The following is a 20,235-nucleotide window of genomic DNA, read 5'->3' on the forward strand; positions in this document are numbered from 1 at the left end:
CAGGAGCTGCCAAGAGCGTGGTGAGGGAGAGGGCTGCGGCCGGGGCGGGAATGTCTGGGAACACCTCTGCAGAGCGGTGCCTGGGGAGGGAGGGTCTGTGCCTGCCTTGTCTGGGGGACGGAAGGGGCAGCTGCAACCCATTAGGGTTTATTTTCCTGCGGGCTTCGGTTCTGTGCCTGTGGTTTCAGCTCATACAACAACAACAACAGCACAGAGCCCTCTGCTTTCCATGGGAACGGGCCCCCCTGGCCCCCTCCTCCTGCCCCCAGCCTTGTTTCTCATGGCAGCTGATGTGATCCATGGTGGATCTGCTGTCCCCCCAGCCTGGCACGTCCCAGCTTTCTGCCAGCTCTCTGCGTGGTCGCTGTGGGATGGGGAAGCTGAGTGCTCCCCTCTGGCACAGCAGAGGGGCAAACAGGGGTGGGGGGCACCGGGTGGGTGTTTGCAGTCACAAAGGCTGGAAGAGCCTTCCAAGATCAAGTCCAAACATCAACCCAGCACCACCACGGGCACTAAACTGCAACCCCAGGGGCCATGGCCACAGGGTTCTCACACACCTGCAGGACTCCAGCACCTCCCTGGGCAGCCTGTGCCAGTCCCTGACCACTCCTGTAGTGAAGAAATTCTTCCTTATGTCCAGCCTAAACCTCCCCTGGCACAGCTTTAGGCTGGGGTGACTGGTCCCTGGGTGAGGTGGGCAGCGTTGGTCAGGCTGTGCCCACTCTGTCCTGTGCTGGAGGAGGAGGTGGCAGCTGCTGCCCCCAACCAAAGGAGTAAAGAGGGCTGGGGGCAAGCTGGAGGGAGTGGCTCACCCCCAGCCAGTGGACATGTCCTTCCCTCCTTCCCTCCTGCTTCTCCCATCAGGTCTCCAGCTCTGACTGCTGAGTGAGTCCAGCCTGGGCTGAAGCTGAGGGTCCTGATGTCACAGCTGCTGGGTACCACACGTGGCTGCAGTGTGAGCCCCAGTGGGAAAGGGAGAGGATGGTCGTGGGAGTGGTGGGGACTCAGGACACGTGGGGTGGGACACTTGCAGCCTTGATGTCACAGGCTGGAGGACGTTCATCCGGAGGAGCCCTTCAGCCACTGTGGTGTTCATCCCTGGATCCAGTGCTGCAGGCTAAACCCTCCTAGGTAAGCAGGGCTGATGTCTTCCCCGTCCAGGCCACCCATGGGAGCTGGTGGCTCTGTGCACTGGGTGAGGGCAGGGTGGTCTGGTTTCCAGAGGGCTTTGTCCACAGGCAGCACCCGCTTGGCCTTGGCACAGAGTGCTGGGAGCTGCCTGCTCAGCTCCAACCCCACAGCTTGTTCCAATTTCCTTCTTCCCTGGGAGGCTTCGATGACCTGGGACTGCAGAGTCACTGGCAGCTCCCCCGTGGGGACTGGGGAGGCTGCCTGAAGCTCGTGGGAGAGCTCACAGGCTCTGAGAGAGGCTGCTGGGGTGCTCCAGCCCTCCTCACCCCTCTAGGAAGGGACAAAGCCTGATGCCCCCAGCATAGGCAGCTCCTAAGCTCTGGCTGGGGCAAGCCAGTGGCTTAGCAAAGTCTCCCCAAGCACCTCAGCCGAGGGTGCAGAAGAGGAGGAGGAGGAGTGGCAGTGGAGAGGGGGATCGAGTCCCCCCCATGGCTGCACTGCCCCGCGGCAGGGGCAGGCCCAGTGGCTCTCTGGGCAAGATACCCAAATTGGTCAAATCCAATAGTCCAAAATCCTTCCATGTTTGGAAGCAAATTCCTGCTCCCTCGGCAAGTGCCTGCCCTGCGGCGCAGGGGGTCCGGCGTGTAAATATAGCCTGTGGGTGGGGGGGCTCTGCAGTGGGGCTGTGCTTGCTGTGCCACCTGGGCTTGGCACTGACTCTACCTTCAAGAGGGACGAGGAGAGGTGCTGAGGTGCTGGAGGAGTGGCATTGGGTGGTGCAGGCAGTGGGTTCGTCCTGGGCTGGCACAGGAGCTCCACTCTGCATCCCAGATGAGGCCACAGGCTGGGCTCTGCCCAGGTCAGTTCACAGTGGGCACCTGGTTCTGATGGAGGCTGAACTCTTTGGCTTTGAGGCGCAGGCTGGCGATGCTGTTGGCCATGTTGACCCCTTGGGTGGGCGTTGCAGTCCCACTGGAGCTGTAGGAGGGCACAGTGCTGCAGAGAGGGAGCAGGGGAGGAATGAGGCGTGGCCCAGCGGGGGATCCCCATGCCCTGTGCCGTCCCGATGGCTTCCCGCACCAGGCTGGCAGCTCCCTCTTGGGCATCTCCCCCAAGAGCAGGCAAGGCTTCAGCACTGTTGTGTGGCTGGACGCAGGTGGGAAGCCCTCAGACTATGCGCCAGGGGGCCCTGCCTTGAGCCTTCGGACGCGCTGGCTGGCTGGGAGAGCTGGGAGCCAGAAGGGACTGGTGCCACCTCCTGTGCCGAGATGTGGGAAGGGTCAGCGTGAGGCCAGGAGGATCCCCACGAGGAGCAGAGCCCCCACTGCAGCCCTGAATGCATGGAGGCAGGGAAGCCTGGGAAGGGGGCCCAGAGCAGAGCTGGAGCAGCTCCTTCCCTGCGTCCTCGGCAGTGGCACAGAGACACAGCCCTGGGCAGCCTGTGCCATGGCCTCTCCTTCCCGGCTCCTCCAGCGCCTGCACCTACCTGTACGGGGAGGTGCCGCTCCAGGAGAGGTACTCTGGTGCCAGCGCGGTGGGGCGCGGTGCCACGGGCTGCTCGATGGCTGCCTCCTGGCTGTAGGACTTGAGCAGCGAGGCAGACCTGTTGGCCAGCATCGCCCGCTCGTTCCGGCGGAACTTGGCTCGGCGGTTCTGGAACCAGACCTGCGGGCGGGGCCGAGCGCGGTCAGCGGGAGCGCCCCAGGCAGCCCTCCCAGCGCCCTGGGCATGGGCAGGCTGAAGGAGAGAGGGCACAGGGCACTGCTCTCACCTGGACTCTGGCCTCGCTGAGGTTGACCCTCCTGGCCAGCTCCTCGCGCACGAAGGCGTCTGGGTAGTGAGTCCTCTCGAACACCCTCTCCAGGGCCTGCAGCTGGCTGCTGTTGAAGGTGGTTCGGTTCCTCCTCTGCTTCTTCTTCCTCTTGGCTGCCCCACGGCTCGGGCTCAGGCTCTCACCTGCACAGAAGAGGCCAGGTCAGACCCAGACCCAGGTGAGAGACCCCAGGTGGGGACATTTGCAAAGCCCTGGGGTGGTTGCACGTCCAGCCACAGCCACCCAGACCCACCTCAGGGGTCCTAGGGGACTGCTGCGTCTCGCAGCCCCCACCTGCAGGGCACCTTGGGCTTGCCACTCGCTGAGGGCTGAGGTCAAGCTTCCCTGAACGGTGATGGAAATTCAACACCAGAACATCTCCCAGATGTGGTCTCAGCTCCCATGGCCAGCACCCCTGGAGCCAAGCTGTTGCATGTCCCTGAGGTGGCACAGGACAGCAGCCAAGCATCTGCTCATCCCACCCTGGTCCTCACAGCTAGGAAGGAAGCCACCAGGCCTGGCAGAGCTCAGCCTCCGCAGGGTTTGTTTCTGGCTGCGCTGGCTCATGGCAACACAAAGCCAAGGGTGCAGTTTGGTTTCTCAGCGTTGATCTTGGGCTTTCAGCCAGGCTGAGCTGAGTCTCCTCCTCACTGATATCATCTGGTTGAGACAAGTTTATGAAGTCCTCTTCCCAGACCCCCAGCCAGCTGCCCACAAAGGCTTCCTGCGGAGCGAGGCTCTCTGTCGGCCCTCCCGAGGGAGGCTCTGCTTAATTGCCCTGCCTGTTAATAAAGCATCTGGATCCAATCTGCACCTACTGGGGTGAAGGGGTTTGGAATTGCTTGCAATGAGCCTGGGTTTATGGCATTCTGATCATAGCAGGGTTCTGGAGGGGCTTTTCTGTGCTCTCCAGAACCCAGGAACTATCCCTCCCCGAAGATGCTCAAGAAAGGCGGAGTCGTTAATCACCCATCTGGGTGCCCACTGAAGAGCTGTGCAGGGCCCCAGAGGCTGCTCTCCACTGGAGCAGTTCTGCTGCTTCAAGCCAGCACCAAGCTGCTGAGCAGGAGGGAACGAAGAGCTCCAAGACCTTCATGGCCAGAAAAGCCTTCTTGGACCTTAGCTGTGAGTAATTCAAGCCATGAAACCTCCACCACTGAGTTCTCCGTCACATCCCTCAGGTGTGTCTGTGCCCACACAGACCACTCTCGAGGACTGTCCCACCCTGAGATGAGCCACGAGGAGCAGAGACCCTCCTCGTGTCTGCTGGCAGGTTGTCACCTTCTGCCCAAAGCAGGGTCCAGACCTAGAGCTCCTGCGGAGCTCCTGCACCCTTCTCTGAAAGCCATCCACTGGTGCTGCCACCAGCAGTGCCCCAGTGCCAAGCCTGAGCTGTGCCAGGGGACGCTGCAGAGAAGAGAGTTGAATTTGTTCCCGTGGGTGCCAGTGGGCTCCTGGAAAGAGCAGTTGGCTTCTCTGGAGCTTTGCTATGGTGACAGCCAGTGCCAGGGAGCTCTGGGTGCTTCCCAGACCCTGGCCCAGGGATGAAGGGTTGGGCTGGGAGGGGCTGCAGGGCACCACCACCAGCCCCGTTCCCTGTCTCCCAAGCACCTGTGGGAATGCTGCATCGTTATGACCGTGGTTTGGCTGGGCCCATGGGGACAGAGATGGGAAGGGGAGGTGAAGGAGCTCTGGGCACCTCCCAGGGACTACTGCAGGCTCCTCCCTGGGTCTAGGCGCATTCTTTGTCCCAGCTGTGTCCTCTGGACCTTGCCTGACCATCTCTCAGGCTGGGAGCTGCCTGTACTCTTGTGCTTGGGCCATCTTGGTTGGGTGCAGCCAGGTTGGATGGTGCCACACCTGAAGTTCCTGCAGGTCTGAGCCTCTTTGGCTGCCCTTTGCCGCTGGTTGCCTTCAAAGCCTCACAAATAGAACTCCCCAGATTCCCTCCAGCCCTCATCCCTGTGGCTCCAAACCTCTGCCAGCCTCCACTTCCCAGTTGCCCCTTTCAGTTAAGCTCCTTTTTTGGTCCTGTTTTCCTTCAGCGAGCTAATGAGCTGCTGGATGAGAGCACACCAGCTCCAGCCGTGGCTGTCCTTGAGCCTTCCAGGAGCCTGGCACCAAAACCTTCAGGCTGGGAAGAAGCTACAGGGTGCAAGAAGGGGAGAGGCATTTCCTTGCAGGGTTGTGGCCACGTTGAGGGGCTTCTGGGGACATTATAGAGCAGGGCTTGGCTCATAAAGTGCTGTCACCAGGGGCACCCTCAGCCCCTCACCAAACCAGCAACGACTTCAACAGGGCCCCAGTGAGAGTATAAATACAATTTTTAACCCCCCTTGGGTTCGTCCCCAGTTTAACAGCCAGCTCTGAGACGTTCCCACGTGGGTAGCTTCTCTCACCACTCTCATTTGGCTGAAAGGGGGGAAGAGGAGGAGGAGGAGGAGGAGGAAGAGTTCCTTCAATTCACCCTCAAAGCAGCTCATTTTTGGCTGGTTTCTGTCTCCCCAGATCCACAGAGGCAAGAGCCATGGGAGCTGGGAGGTGCTGAGTGACTCTGCTGGCATGGAGAGCTCGGACTGGAGTTCATTCAGGCTGTGTCTTGGTGAGTGATCGGAGAGCAGCAAGCCCTTGGCTGTGCCTGAGCTGGGGGAATTTTGATCAGCTAAGGGGGACCCTGAGTGCTGGTGGGATGCCCACAGCTGCAGAGTCAGACTGGTTGCTTCTATTGGAGAAGCTTTGATAACTCCAAAACAGCCTCCAGACCCAAGTGCTGCTGCAGGGCAGGGGTAGAGGCAGGGGGTGAGCAGGGTGCCCTGGCGACCCTCTGCCACCCATCTGGAGGGGCTGGGTTTAGCCATGCTGGGTGACACTCTAAAGAGGAACCAGAACCTGGATCCTCCCCTGGTGGGCCCTGAGCAGCCTGAGCTAGTGGGAGGTGTCCATGGCAGGGGCTTGAAGCTGGATAGTCTTGGGGTCCCTTCCAACCCAACCTATTTTGTGACTGGGGAGCCCTGTCAGGAGCCTCCCCTTGAGCCGCCCCCTCCCCACAGGAATCCTGCACTCCAATGTGTTTCATTTTCTCCTCCCTACAGCCCCCAGCACCTTTCTGCCATGAAATTATTTCACACCTCCCAGCTACTTGTGAGCACTTGGCCAAAATCCTTTGAAACTTCACATTTTTCACACTTCCCTCTGCCCCCCAAAGCCAAATGATCAAATCTGCCCTGAGCTGCCTTCCCTTCTCTGCCTGGAATGGGTTTGGGTTGTTTGGGTGATTTTTTTCCCCCCTCTCTTCCCCCCTCAACACTTTTCCCCCTCTTTTTTTGCCCTCTTTCTTTCCCCCTCTCCCCCCCCCTCCTTTTTTCCCCCCCTTTCTTCCCCCTCTTTTTTTCCCCCCCTTCTTTTTCCCCCCTCTTTTTCCCCCCCTCTTTTCCCCCCTCTTTTTTCCCCCCTCTTTTTCCCCCCCTCTTTTTCCCCCCCCTCTTTTCCCCCCTCCCTCTTTTTTCCCCCCTCTTTTTTCCCCCCTCATTTTTCCCCCCTCTTTTTTCCCCCTCTTTTTTCCCCCCTCTTTTTTTCCCCCCTCTTTTTTCCCCCCTCTTTTTTCCCCCCTCTTTTTTCCCCCCTCTTTTTCCCCCCCTCTTTTTCCCCCATCTTTTTTCCCCCTCTTCCCCCCCCCCTCTTTTTCCCCCCTTCTTTTTCCCCCCTCTTTTTCCCCCCCTCTTTTTCCCCCTCTTTTTCTCCCCCTCTCCCCCCCCCCCCTCCCTGGGTATAATCTAAGGGTTGAAATAGCCTGGAGGGAATTAGCTGTAAATTCTTCCTAAGACAAATAAATTCAGCCCTCGGCGTTTCTGGGTTCCGCCAAGGCGCTGAGAGACGCTTTGGGTTTGTTTAACTTGCACTAATGATCGGGGGCGCAGCTGACCCCGGGGCTGCGGCCGGCCCCGAGCAAATAAATAACTTTTATTAATTAAGGTTTCTCCTTAACAAATGAAAAGACCCCAAAGGCCCTGCCCGGTTCGAGGCGGGGGAGCAGGGGCGCTGGGGAGGGGGCGGGAGGCTGCATGAGCGAAACCAAACAGGAGGTTCTGCGGCACCCGGTGTGGATTTAACAAATTATCGCTGGGCCTCCAGCGGGGAGGCCGAGGGGCGCTGGAGGCCGTTTACGGCCAAGCAGTGCTCTGGGGAAGCAGCGTCCGCGGTGCCTGCCGTGGGCTCCTCCGGCAGCGGCTGCGCTGCCCCCGGCCCGGCCGCCCGGCGGGGGGGCACCGGCAGTGACGTCCCCGCGGAGCTCATCCGCAGTGCTTTCACTTCTTCCTCCCCGTCACAGATCACAGAGTGCCAGGGGCTGGAAGGGACCTCCGAAGCTCATCCAGTCCAAGCCCCCTGCCAGAGCAGCATCCCCTAGAGCAGATCACACAGGAACACATCCAGGTGGGGTTTGAGTATCTCCAGAGAGGGAGATTCCACACCCCCCTGGGCAGCCTGTGCCAGGCTCTGGCACCCTCACAGGGAAAAAAATTCCTCCTCGTGTCTAAATGAAACTTCCTCTGCCTCAGCTTCCCTCAGTGCCCCTTGGTCTGGCACTGGCATCACCCAGCAGAGCCTGCTCCAGCCTCCTGGCACTCACCTGCACACATTGATAACCACTGCTGAGGTCACCTCTCAGTCTCCTCCTCTCCAAGCTCCCAGCCCCAGCTCCCTCAGGCTCTGCTCCTAGCAGAGCTGCTCCATTCCCTTCAGCATCTCTGTGGCTCTGTGCTGGACTCTCTCCAGCAGTTCTATGTCCCTCTTGAACTGGGGGCCCCAGAACTGGACACAGTGCTCCAGATGTGGCCTCAGCAGGGCAGAGCAGAGAGAACCTCTGTTGACCTACTCACCACAGCCCTCCTGGTCCCCAGAGCACATTGCTGGCTCATGGTACCCTCCCACCCACCAGGACCCCCAGAGCCTTTTCCCCTTTGCTGCCTTCCAGCAGCTCAGCCCCCAGCCTATGCTGCTCCCTGGAGTTGTTCTTTCCCAGGTGCCAGACTCTCCCCTTGCCCTTGTGGAATTTCATTCCATCTCTCCCTGCCCACCCCTGCAGCCTGCCCCAGCCTGGCTGAATGGCAGCGCAGCCTCTGCTGTGGCAGCCACTGCACCCAGCTTGGCGTTTGATTGTTTGGGTTGGGAAAGCCCTCAGAGATCCTCCAGCCCAACCAGCAACCCAGCACCACCCTGGCCACCAAAGTGTGCCATGGCCACAGGGTTCTTGAACAGCTCCAGGGATAGGGACTCCACCACCTCCCTCTGCTGCCTGCTCCAGTGCCTGAGCTCTTCCCTTAGGGTCATGGTGAGCAAAACTCCTGGGACTGGGAATTGTCCTTCCCATCCCTGTAGTGTCCAGCTCTGCTTTATCCAAAGTGCTTTAATCGTGCCCAACTCTGGGACCCCCAACACAAGGACATGGACTGCTGGAGTGGGTCTGAGGAAAAGAGCATCAGGAAGATGCTCAGAGACTGGAGAACCTCCCCCGTGGGGACAGGCTGGGAGGGTTGGGGTGGTTCAGCCTGGGGAAGAGAAGGCTGAAGGGAGACCTCAGAGCTGCACCTCAGTATCTGTAGGAGACCTGCAGGCAGGCTGGGGAGGGGCTGGTCAGAGGGGGCTGTGGGGACAGGCGAGGGCAGTGGTCTGGAAATGGAGCAGGGCAGAGTTAGGTTGGACAGCAGGAGGAAGCTCTGCACGGTGAGGGTGGGGAGAGACTGGCACAGGCTGCCCAGGGAGGTGCCTGAGCCATCCCTGGAGATATTCAAGATCAGCCTGGATGTGCCCCTGGGCAGGCTGCTCTGGTTGGAGGTGTCCCTGTGCCTGCAGGGGGTTGGCCAAGGTGCCCTCTGAGGGTCCCTTCTGACCCAACGAAGTCTGTCAATCCACTAAGCTCCAGCTGAAGGCCCCAGCACCCAGGGTGGACTTGGGGGCGTCTTTTCCAGGGGCTGCTGCCAGCACTGTCCTGCCCTGGGATATAGCTGGGGACAGCCTAGGGGACCTAGGGAGGATTTACCTGCCTGCACTGGGACTTTGAGCCGAGGAGAGAGAGCAGGTGGGATGTCAGGAGGGACGGTAGGAGGGATGCTTATAGGCCACAGGGGACCTGGAGACTTGCCCCCACCCACAGCCTCAGGTGGCACAGGGTTTGCCACGGAAGAGACAAAGGGAGCTGCCTACAGCACTACAGGTCTTCAGTCTCCCCAGATCACCTCCAGAAGCCTGCAGGGCTGAGGAGCAGCTGGGAAGCTGCTGCATCACCCAGCAGTGGTGCCCTTCCTGTGCCCACCTGTGAGCCCAGCCGCTGTGCATGGCACCACCATGGCTCCGTCTCCTGGGCAGCCCCGCATTGGCACAGCTCCTTTCTGAGACTGCCCTTACCCTCCCCTCCAGGGCTGCAGCCCCCTGGGGCCACCAACCCCTGCCCACAGCACAATGCTGTGAGGTCCAAATGCAGGCTGGGAGCAGCCCACGGACACAGGGCACAGAGCAGCCCTAGGGAACAGGGGCCAGCAGCCCACGGACACAGGGCACAGAGCAGCCCTGGGGAACAGGAGCCAGCAGCCCACGGACACAGAGCACGGAGCAGCCCTGGGGAACAGGGGCCAGCAGCCCACGGACACAGGGCACAGAGCAGCCCTGGGGAACAGGGGCCAGCAGCCCACGGACACAGAGCACAGAGCAGCCCTGGGGAACAGGGGCCAGCAGCCCATGGACACAGGGCACGGAGCAGCCCTGGGGAACAGGGGCCAGCAGCCCACGGACACAGAGCACAGAGCAGCCCTGGGGAACAGGGGCCAGCAGCCCACGGACACAGGGCACGGAGCAGCCCTGGGGAACAGGGGCCAGCAGCCCACGGACACAGGGCACGGAGCAGCCCTGGGGAACAGGGGCCAGCAGCCCACGGACACAGAGCACAGAGCAGCCCTGGGGAACAGGGGCCAGCAGCCCACGGACACAGAGCACGGAGCAGCCCTGGGGAACAGGAGCCAGCAGCCCCTTCCCCAGACCCTGGGAGCGGATCCATCCCCCCCATCCCAACCTGCTGCTACTCTCTGCTCCCCTCCAGCCCAGCCCCAGGCTCCCAAAGACCCCGGGAGCACCGGAGGCTCAGGGCGAGGAGCCTGGAGCTGGGGGGGGTCCAAATGTGCTGAGTCCAAAGGAAACTTTCTCAGCTCGAGTGGCGCACATGAAAAATTTAAGAGAGGGGCAGGCCTCAGCTACTGGGGAAACATTGCAGCGAAATGTTTCCGAGGATGTTTCACCTCATTAATTGTGAACAAGCTGAGACGCTGACAAGGCTTTTACAGCCCTCTGCTGCTGCCGGGAGAGAGGCTCCGGCGAGAGGGAGCAGCAAAAGCCTGCACCAAGAAAGAGGCCAAGGCTGTCCCGGGGGGCCCTTACCCCGAGCTCACTGACAGCCTGCTTTATGGTTATGGAACTGCTGCTGCACCATCCAGAAACCACCCAGTGCCGCCATGGGCACCAGGGGTCGGGGGGCATCCTGCCCAGTGGTGCTGCAGCCCTAGGCATGCTCCATGCTCAGCCTGCAACCCCGAGCCTGAGGGAGGCTCCTCCCTTTACAGCCCCAGCAGCTGCTTGGTGGTGATGCTAAGGAGGGTGGGGGGCTCTGAGCTCCCCCACAGCGTGTCCAGCTGAAAGGCCAACGTGCTTAGAAGGGCCTGGGGAGCCAGAGGCAACCCTGCATGCCAGCAGGATGTGCCCAGCCCGTGCTTGCAGCACTGGCACTTTCCTTTTGGCTCATGGCCACAAGCAGTGCAGCAAAAGTGGGGGGGTTGGGAGCAGGAGGAACCTGGAGAGCAGCAGCCCTGTGTGGAGGGACACTGCCACTCCTAGGGATGGTCCCGGCCAAGAACAGCCACCAGGGTCACTGGTAAGAGCCACAAGAAGATTCAGGGGCATGCCAGGTGGATGCCATCTCGGTGCCATCACCCTGGGATGGGAGCTGCCTGCCTGGGGCAGACCATTGAAGAAAGGGACATGGATAGGCCCTGCTGCCAGGCTCACCAGCTCCAGGATGCATCCCAGCATCATAGCCCCAGCATCCTGGCCCCAGCCCTGTGGCGGGATGCAGACCACAGAGCCTGGCACCATCAGCAGCCCCTCAAACAACTACTCCACAACAGCCTTTAGAGCCCTGCCTTGGCACTGGCACCCAGTACAGGGCTCAGCAGAGCTCTTGCTGTACTTTCCCAGCCACCCTGGCTCCCTCACACCCCAGGAGTGGAGGCTGGGGCCATTGTGCAGGGCAGCAGGGCTCAGACTGTGTGGCTGTGCCTGCCAATGGGTGGCACTGGCCCAGGGCATCTAGCCCAGGACCTGGGGTGCTGAGCACCTCCCTGGGGCTCAGTGAACTGTGGGCCAAAAATCCCCTCCCAGGGCTGTGCCTGTGCTGAGGGTGACCCCAGCCCCTTGCCAGGCTCTCAGGGAGCTGCCAAGAGCGTCCTGTGAGCTCGGGGCAGGCTGCAGCTGCCCGCCCAAGATGCCACCAAGCACCCAAGCGAGTGCTGGCACCTGCTGAGGGCCTGCCCCATGGCCTGTCCCTGGCCTAGGGACACTTTCACTTGGCCAGGACGTGGGATGGGTGCAAGTCCCCACCCGGGAGCCCAGCCCCGCCCCGAGGAGGAGCCCGGTGGGCCCTGGCAAGGCTGGCAGCAGTGCTGACCTCCAGTCTGGGTTGCTTTGAGGTCGGTGGCCTCTTGCCAGCTTCGTTGCAGAACATTCTCTTTACTAAGTGGCCCAGATCAGGTCCGGTCTAAACCCAGCCCTGTTAACTGCTTCCAGCTCAAAGCAGAGCCGTGCGGGGGGCACAGCAGGGATGGTGGGGACAGGATGGCAGGCAGGTTGCTAGGGGTAGGTGCCAGACATAGAGATGCCACCAGAGGACACCTTGGAGGTGCCAGGATGGGGTCAGCTGTGTCAGGGTCCTGCTTCTGCACAGCCCAGAGGAGCTGGGGCCCTCCCCTCTGTCACCCCAAGCTTTCATCCCCTTCAGGTCCCAAGAGTAGCACCATCTTGCCACACTGGCAACCCAGACCCCAGCACACAGCTGGGCAGGACCCCAAAATAAAACCAGGAGGAGAGTTGGGACATGTTGGCACTGGGGTTGGAGTCTTGGGGTGCAGATCAGGGACTCCTGGGCACTGTCCTACAAGCCCCACTCAAACTGCCCCAAGGATAGGCAACCAGCTCAGTCTGGGCATCCCAAGGGCTCCCGAAGTGGACGGTGCCTGGCAGCTTGGTTTCAGCATTTGGTTTAGGTTTTATAAGCCTCTAAGACTAACAGAAATGCTTCAGTGCCTCCCAGCGCCCATGCAAACAGGGCTTTTTAATTCAAACCTTCCCCCGAGGTATTTCCAGCCCCCAAATTGCAGCCATGTGGCCAGCCCAGCTGAGAGTCCAACCCCTCAGGCAGCAGCCTGGTGCCACCCTGGCCCGAGCTGAGACCAGCAGAGTCCCCAGCAGCACCGAGGCAGTGCTCCTCACTCTGTCACCCGCATCTCCTCCTCGGCATCCCACCGGTGGTCTCTGCTCGGCACCTCTGCTAGGGACGCGGGAGTCCAGCCCACGGGGCAGCAATGCCCAGCTTGGGCCGGCACGAACCTGCGGCCGCAACGGTTCTGCTCCGGCTCCCTGCCTGAGCTGCTTCTCCCAGCCCCCTCCCCAGCACCCAGCTCCTTGCCGTGTGCCCCCCGCCCACTTGTCTCCTGGCTCCTCTGCCATGTGCCCCCAGGCTCCCTCGCCGTGCCCTCCCCCAGCTCCCCTGCCATGTGCCCCCCCAGTTCCCCTGCCGTGTGCCCCCCGGCTCCCTGCCGTGTGCCGTCCCTGCCATGTGCTCCGCAGTCCCCTCGCGTGTGAAGCTCTCGCCGGTGGCGGCGGCGGCGCCGCTGCACATCTGGTTCGGGGCGCGAGGCTGGCGCCTGGCTCCGCCGCAGGCTCCAGCCCGAGACACGCAGCCGGGAACGGCCCCGCACGGCTCCTCCCGAGCCACGGCCGCGGCCCCGCTGAAAAGCTGCTTTATGAGACCAGCTCCAAAGGGGGGTGAGGAGCGAAGGGGAGGGGGCTGGCGGCTGGCGCTGCTGCTCTCTGAAGGCTCCCAGCTCACCCAACACCCACCCCTCAGGAGCTGAGCTGTCCCTCAAGTCCTGCCCAAGCTTCTGGGGGCAGCTCAACCCCCAGAGCCGGACTGAAGGAGCAGCACTGGGACCTCCTTACACCTCCTGCTCAGTTAATGCCTCTTGCTCAGTTAATTCTTCCTGATCAATTAATGCCTCCTGCTCAATTAATTCTTCCTGATCAGTTAATGCCTCTTGCTCAGCTAATTCCTCCTACTCAGTTAATGCCTGCAAGCAGCCCCCAAGCTGCCATTTGCACCCTGGCAATGTCCATGGACTGGGCAGTCCAGCCGCAGAGGGGGGAGGTATAGAGGTGACAAAGGGGACACCAACTGACCCCTAACGCCCCCAGGAGAGTGTCTCTCCCCCCTCAAACTGGAACAATTTCCCCCAAACCCTCCAGCATCAGCATCCCATTTACTCCCCAGCTCCCTGCCAGGCCATGCAGCACCAGGTGCCCATGGATGAGGGGTTGCCCCAAACCAGTCCTTTGCCCATGCTCCCTGATCCAGCCGGGCACTGCTGGCCCTGTGCAGGCACCGGGATGGGGCAAGGCTCAGCTGCCTCTGCTCACTGTGCTTTCACTCTCTTCCCAGTTGCTTTTCCAGACAGGAAAAGCCAGCTCTGCACTAATCCAGGTCTAAATCCCTGCCTGGTCCCAGCTCGGCTCCACGAGGCACTGTCCTGGCACCACAAGTGATGCTCTCAGTCTGCCCCATGGCTCAGGGATGCCATCCGGGGAGGGTAACTTCTTCCAGCTGCTGCTCGCACTGCAGGGAGGGGACAAGGTGCCGGCCAGGGACACCAAGGCTCTGCCAGCCCCAAAGCACCCAGGTCCCATCCTGCCTCAAGCCCCATCCCTTGGGATCAGCGATTCCATAGCTCTGGGGCTGGATGATTCCCCATGGCCAGAGGAAATCGGCCCCGGGAGAACAGGCACTCGGCCTCGCACCACAGGAGAGAGGAGGCTCTCTGAGGCAGCCTCAAAGCCCCAAATCATTTCATCAGCCTCTCAGCTGCAGACACACACCCAGGCCCTCTGAAAATGCTGATTCGCTGCAATTCACCCCTCTTGGCTGCACCCAGCCCAAATTTCATAGTTTTCCTGTGAATCAGCCCAGGCCCTGCAAGAGCAGCCCAAAAGCAGAGGGGAAATAGTCTTGCACTGAGCTGTTGCTGGTCCAGCTAGGCATAACAGCTCGGAGGGCTGGGTAAGGTGACTCTGCTGGGCTGGGCACAGCTGTGCCATGGCGTTGGAGCTGCTAGTGAGGCTTTAAGCATGTCACTGGGTGCTGCTGGAGCTGCCAAGGGAGTGGGCTGAAGCCCCTACCACTCACAGGACCCCCTCGCTGTCCCCTCCAGACCCTCTCAAGGGGTGGCTTTTGCAGCTCTGCCCCCTGTGCCCCTGCCCTGATGGGAAGAGGGGTGGGAAGGAGCATACCCCGCAGCAATGCCTGGGGAAACCCAGCTCCCCGGGGGTGCTGAGGGGAGAGAAGCACCGGGAGCAGTGAGGGGAAGTGATTTCGAGGGGAAGGGATTTTCCTGCTCTCCTGACCCAGTCAGGGCTACTCCAGCTCTTGGGCTCCACAGCACAAGGGGATCTCATCTCCTCACGCCCTGTTTGGTGCTGTTTGCTCTTCACCAGCAGCTCAGCTGTAGGTGTGGTGGAAAAGCCCCCAAACAGAGCAGGAGAAGCCTGTCGGCAGGGACCATGCTGCAGGCTAGGGCTGTCCCCGTTCCCTACAGCAGCCTTAGCAGGGTGCAAGGTGAGTCTTTCCCTATAGCCTCATAGCTGAGCCCCCTGCCAGTGCTTGGAAATCATTTCAGCCACCTGGGGCACATCAGGCTCCCATTCACCTATCCACCCACCCATGCCTCACCTGTCACCAGCCTCAGCTAAGCACAAATAAATGTGGAGATGGTGCTGGGGACAGGGCAGGTGAGGCCTGATCACTGAGAGCCACGGCTGGCACAGATGGCTCCTGTCCCAGTGCCACCCAGCCTGGCTGCGCTGGCCTTACAAGGACCGAGGCAGCTCACTTCCCCCTGCTTCGGATGCCGCAGTTCCCGTCTCGGCCACGCACAGGGAGTGGCCAGTTAACGACACTGGTTTTAGTTGCAGCTGAGGCAGGGACATCCCAGGGAAGCCAGATCCCCGCGGACATATCCCGGTCCTTTTCCAGCAGTGTTGCGTCGCAGGCTGCCTCCTGACCCTGCAGCCAGAGGGGAGAAGGTGTCCTGGGGGGATAAGTGGCATTTGGGCACAGCAGAGACGTGTCCTGTGAGCCAGGACCAGCACAGCCCCTGGGCTGGGCCAGCACGGGGACATCACCAGGGTGGCTCTGCCCTGGGGAAGGTGCCCAAACCCTGGCAGCAGCTGGGAGCAGTCAGCCCCTGCCTGGCCCCAAAAGCGAGTCCCTGCCCATTTTCTGCTCTGTTAGCAGCTCCCTGCCTGGCTTCTCCCTTTCCAGCTCCCTCATTTGCACTATTAAGCCCGATTTGCCCTCACACCACTCTAATTCCCTCTGCCCCCTCGGGCGCAGCTTCTCGCCTCCTCTCCTCCATCACTGCCCTGTTCAGCACTGCCCTGCTGTCCTGTCACCACTGTCCCCGGGGTGCTGGGACACTCTGCTCAGACAGCTCCAGCGGGGGCGGGGGGTCTCAGTCACCCCGGGAGTGAGGATGGAACCCCAGGAGCTGTTCTGCAAACGAGATACCGAGGGGTCACCATATCCCACCGTCCCATTGCCCAGTCCCGCTAGCTTCAGCCGGCTGGGATGCCCTGGAGGGGGCCAAGTCCTTCCTCCGAGCCCAGCCGCGACAGGAGTGACTCTTTCTTGAGTTTTCAGCCCCGCAGCGGTGCCGGAGCCAGCGCCCGGCTCCCGCTCCCTCTCCCATCCCCAGGCGGCACCAAAAGTAAGTTCATTGTTTGAAAAGCCATCAGTCAAGGGCTGCTGGCTAAAATTACCCTCCTGCTTTATCATCTTGAGAACATTAAGGGCTGTTGTTAACAGATGTTTCGCGTTACACATTATTTGTTAGTCTAATGAAAGGAGGTGAACAAGCTTTCAAGACCTCAGAAGTTGTGTGGAAGGTTTCGAAGGGAGGCTGCTGCGCTGCCTCAGAGGAGGACGAGGACGAGGATGGGGACGAGCCCTTGCCACCCTGTTGGTGTTTCCGTGCTCTTGCCTCTTAATTTTTGGGTGCCATGAGCTGCACAGATGAGCTCTGTACTCGTGCTCCCGTGAGAACGCTCTGGGTGCCCTCAGGGCCGCTTCGGAGCTGGGGCCAAGGCAGGGGCTGAGCAGCCCCCTTGGTTGGGGAGGGCGACGGGGATGGCTCTGGTCCTCAGTGCCAGCAAGAAGGGATGTGCCAGCCCTGCCGGGGACTAGCAGAGGGGCTGCTCCTGAAGGAGAGATGTGCCCAGTGCCCTGGCCATGGGGCTGTCCCCAGCCACCCTTCCCAGCTAGGAGGGCTGTAGGACCAGAGGTGGCAATGAAGGCAGGGAGGAGTTGAATCTGCTGAGCTTATCCATCTCTGCCAGGCTCAGAGACCTCGTCCTGCTGTGGCTGCCTGGGGAAGGAGAGAGGGGTTTCTTGAGGCTCCCCTAGACCACAGCAAGCCCTTCCTGGTGAAGGGGATGCCAGAACACTGCAGCGAGCTCCAGGCTGCTCTTTCTCTGACCTTCCAGTGTGGTGACCCTGAAAACAGCTTGCCAGCCAGACCACAGAGCCACATTCCACAGAGGGTGCCAGGATCCATTTGCCTTGGTTAGAAACCCCCTGCCACTGGCCGAGGGGGTCCCAAACCTGCATCTGGCAGAAAAAAACTCCATGATGGTGAAGAGGAAGAGAAAACACTGAGAGGCTGTTTAACTTCAGGATGCTAGTAAAAGATAACGTTAGCAGTAAAAGTTCCTCTGCTGTCATCACACTGATGCCAAAAGCATTGCAGATGTGCAGCGAGAGGCAGAGCTTGCAGAGGAGGGCACCTGCTTGATGCTCCAAATGCAGGGCACCTGCCTGCTGCTCCAATAAATGCAGGGCACCTGCCCACTGCTCCAATAAATGCAGGGCACCTGCCCACTGCTCCAATAAATGCAGGGCACCTGCCCACTGCCCCAGTAAATGCAGGGCACCTGCCCACTGCTCCAATAAATGCAGGGCACCTGCCCACTGCTCCAATAAATGCAGGGCACCTGCCCACTGCTCCAATAAATGCAGGGCACCTGCCCACTGCTCCAAGTCTCCACTGAGGAACTTGCAGTCCAGCTCAGACAGCAGGTGAGTGCTCCCACAAGTTGGTGTTCACAGACACTCAGGCTTTCTTCTCTGTCTCCTTCTCTTGCCCTGCTCCCGTTGCTCAGGCATTTCTCTCCCCAGGTGAGGTCAGGAGGAGCAATGCTTCCCCGCTCAGATGGGTGTCAGAGCATCCCAGATCTGGTGGTGTCTTCATCCCCACAGCCTCTCTGGGACAGTTGCTAATGGGAACAATCCTCCTTGGTCCAGTGGTGCTGGCACCAGCAGGCCAAATTCCATAGGGCCTCTGTCCCAGGATTAATGGTCTTTTTAGGGCGAAAAATGGGGCCACGGGGATCAGCCAGCTCACTTGCCTCTGTCTCTGGTATTTGCATCACTCTTGGTCCCCATTCAGCCTCTTTGGGCTGCATTAGGAGCTCGGTAGGGTGGCAAATCCTCTGCTGTCTTGCAAAGAGCCCTGTGAGATGAGCCAGCTGAGCTGGGTTCCACGGGCTGTGCTAGTACCCCCTCCAGCACTGTCCTCACTATGGTCCCGTCCACTGGCCAAAACCTTCCCACAGTCCCAAAGCAACTCGACAGAATTCAAGGAAAAGGAGGCATGATGGAAAACAGCACCCAGACCACCAGGCACCACCCCAGAGAGCAGCACTCACCCTCCCCCACTCTTCAGCACCCCAAGCAGAGGTGGGATGGGGGCTCAGGGGGCTCGTCTGTGGAGGAAAGAGTTGTGCAAGGAGTGGGATGTGGGTGGAAAAAGATGCTTCAGACCCACACAGAATGCAGGAGGGGGCAGAGGGAGCACCCTGGGGCAGGAGGATTCTCACTGTGAGTCTCTCACTGCAGGTCTGGGCAGCCCCTGGGTGCCTGAGCACCTTTCACCTGCACAGCTCCCCGAGTGGGCTCCGCTGCCCTCAGCAGGGCCACCGGTGCCTGGGGCTGTGCTCCAGGGGCTCAGCACATGAGTCCGGGTACCCCACACCCAGCAGAGGGGTCAGGTTTGGGAAAAGCCACCTCCAGGGGAGGGAGCATCACAGCCCGGGCCGCGGGGGTGTGCTGGGGCACCTCCACTTCCCTCTCTGCTCCCCTCTCCTCCCGCATACCCACCCGAAGGGACACCGGCAATGGAAGGGCTCTGGGGGCCGTAGGATGCCTCCGCACGGGGGCTCTGAGGAAAGGACGGGGCGAACCCTCCTCCCTGCCGTTCCTAGCAGTGGGGCCGGGATGCGCGGAGACTGGCGGAGTTGCGCGGAAGGATGCGCGCCCCCGGGCCGAGCGGCAGCGGCAGAGCCCCGGGCGGGAAGGACTGTCCCGTTGTAAACGTGCCTCCTTCGGGGACTGAACGTCGCGAAGCCTGGTCTCGGATCTGCCCCCGTCCCCCCTCCCTGCCCAGGTTCTGTCGCCGCCGGACGGGTACTGCCGGTGCTACCGGAGAGGTGCTATGACGGGCACCGGGAGAGGACCCGCGGCGTCCAACTCCCCCGGGCCCCACCGAGCCGCATGTGCTCCTCGGTCCCGGAAACCGAGGCGGGGAACCCCAGGGGAAGACCCCGGAGGCCGCGCAGCCCCGGGATGGACTGACTGCCCGGGACCGTCCCGTGTCCGCACCTCCGACCGCCGCGAGGACACAGTCGGTTCCCGACCCTCCTCTCCCCCAGAGCGATGTCCCTGTGCCCTGCTGAGGTGTTTCCGTTCTGCGGAACAGTGTCACTGTCCCCGATACCACTCTTCCTTATCCTGAACGATCTGCGTGAGCCCCGTTTGCCCCGTTACGATGTTGCCGTACCCCGGTCCACTGTGTCTGGCACCCGGTACAATGTCCTTGAGCCCTCTCTCCTCCGGTAAGAGTCCCTCTTCCCCGACGCGATGTTCCCGTTCCCCGGTATAGCGACCCTGTCCCCCTGTACGGTGTCCTGGAGCCCACTCCTCTCCGTCCCCGTACAACTTTCCCGTCCCGCGGTGCGATGTCCTCGCCCCCCGGTGCGGTGTCCCGGTCCCCCGGGACGGGATCTCTCTGCCCCAGCCGTTCGGGTGCTGCCACTCCCGCAGCTCGCCCCGATGGGAGGCACTCCTCTCCTCCACCCCCACGCCTGCTGGTCCGTGTGTCCCCCGCCTCGGGTGACACCGATCCCTCCTTGCTCGCCGTGCTCGGTGCTGCGCAGCCCGGCCTAGGGCAGGCGTGTGAGGGGGTGACCCCATCCCAAAACTGCCCCAGACCAGGGTGGCCCATGCCGGGGCGGCGACACTCACCGTCCTGGGGCGCTGCCTCGCTGCCGCTGCTGCCTCCCGACGGCTCTGGTACGGCCTTACCGCTGCCGGCGGGCGGAGGACCGGCCGGGGGGGTCCCGTTCATCCCGGCTGCCACCTCCTCCAGGTCCAGGAGGTGGCTGACGCTGAAGTTTTTCCGACTTTGGGGGTTTTCGGGCGGCTCGGGGCCGCGCACGGCGCTGGGGGCGAACGGCTTGTCCATGGCGAAGGCTGGCGCCGAGTCCATGGCTCCCCCCTCGGCCCGGAGCCCACCCCGAGGTGCGGGGCCGCTCCCCGGCGCCCTTCCTCTTCCCGACTTCCCTCCCCCCAAAAAAGAGGATAATAATAATAGTAATTAATAATTACTTGGAAAAAAAGGAGGGGGGGAGGGGGGAAGCTGCCGGCTGCCCCCGCGAGTCCGGCTGCCTCCCAGCCCCCGTTCCGCCCTGCGCTGACGTCTGGGGCACAGCCACGCTCCCAGCCCCAACCTTCTTCCCTTGCTCCTTGCTCTGGAGCTGCTCAAACGCCCCTGCCCCGAGCAGAGCGGGGCGGCCCCTCGCCACCCCCCCGGGCCCGGCGACCTGCCCCCTGCCAGGGGCCGAGCAGAGCTGTCAGCCAAGCCGAGGAAAAG

General features: G+C 61.6%; 1 protein-coding gene and 2 long non-coding RNA genes across 4 annotated transcripts; 2 read left to right on the forward strand and 1 right to left on the reverse strand.

Annotated features, from left to right (window-relative positions):
• Positions 1 to 1,051: 1,051 nt before the first annotated feature.
• On the forward strand, positions 1,052 to 6,280 carry LOC135190068 (uncharacterized). The gene is made up of 5 exons (XR_010308417.1): positions 1,052 to 1,131; positions 2,996 to 3,122; positions 3,858 to 4,069; positions 5,453 to 5,546; positions 6,037 to 6,280. It is a non-coding gene; the product is annotated as an uncharacterized LOC135190068 (long non-coding RNA).
• Positions 1,116 to 19,864, reverse strand: PRRX2 (paired related homeobox 2). 2 transcript variants are annotated; one of them, XM_064170973.1, is made up of 5 exons: positions 19,590 to 19,864; positions 7,487 to 7,495; positions 2,903 to 3,057; positions 2,618 to 2,796; positions 1,116 to 2,127 (listed from the first exon to the last, which is right to left on the reverse strand). In XM_064170973.1, exons 1-5 carry the CDS (start codon positions 19,849 to 19,851, stop codon positions 1,992 to 1,994), a joined length of 741 nt encoding a protein of 246 aa, XP_064027043.1. In that variant the 5' UTR covers positions 19,852 to 19,864; the 3' UTR covers positions 1,116 to 1,991. The 2 variants fall into 2 exon arrangements, with proteins under 2 accessions (XP_064027043.1, XP_064027042.1); XM_064170972.1 differs by lacking the exon at positions 7,487 to 7,495 and having other exon boundaries at positions 2,903 to 3,087; positions 19,608 to 19,864.
• On the forward strand, positions 17,908 to 19,960 carry LOC135190069 (uncharacterized). Its single transcript, XR_010308418.1, has 2 exons — positions 17,908 to 18,044; positions 18,751 to 19,960. It is a non-coding gene; the product is annotated as an uncharacterized LOC135190069 (long non-coding RNA).
• Positions 19,961 to 20,235: the final 275 nt, after the last annotated feature.

Source organism: Pogoniulus pusillus, chromosome 35, assembly GCF_015220805.1.
Source record: "Pogoniulus pusillus isolate bPogPus1 chromosome 35, bPogPus1.pri, whole genome shotgun sequence".
NCBI classification, from domain to species: domain Eukaryota; kingdom Metazoa; phylum Chordata; class Aves; order Piciformes; family Lybiidae; genus Pogoniulus; species Pogoniulus pusillus.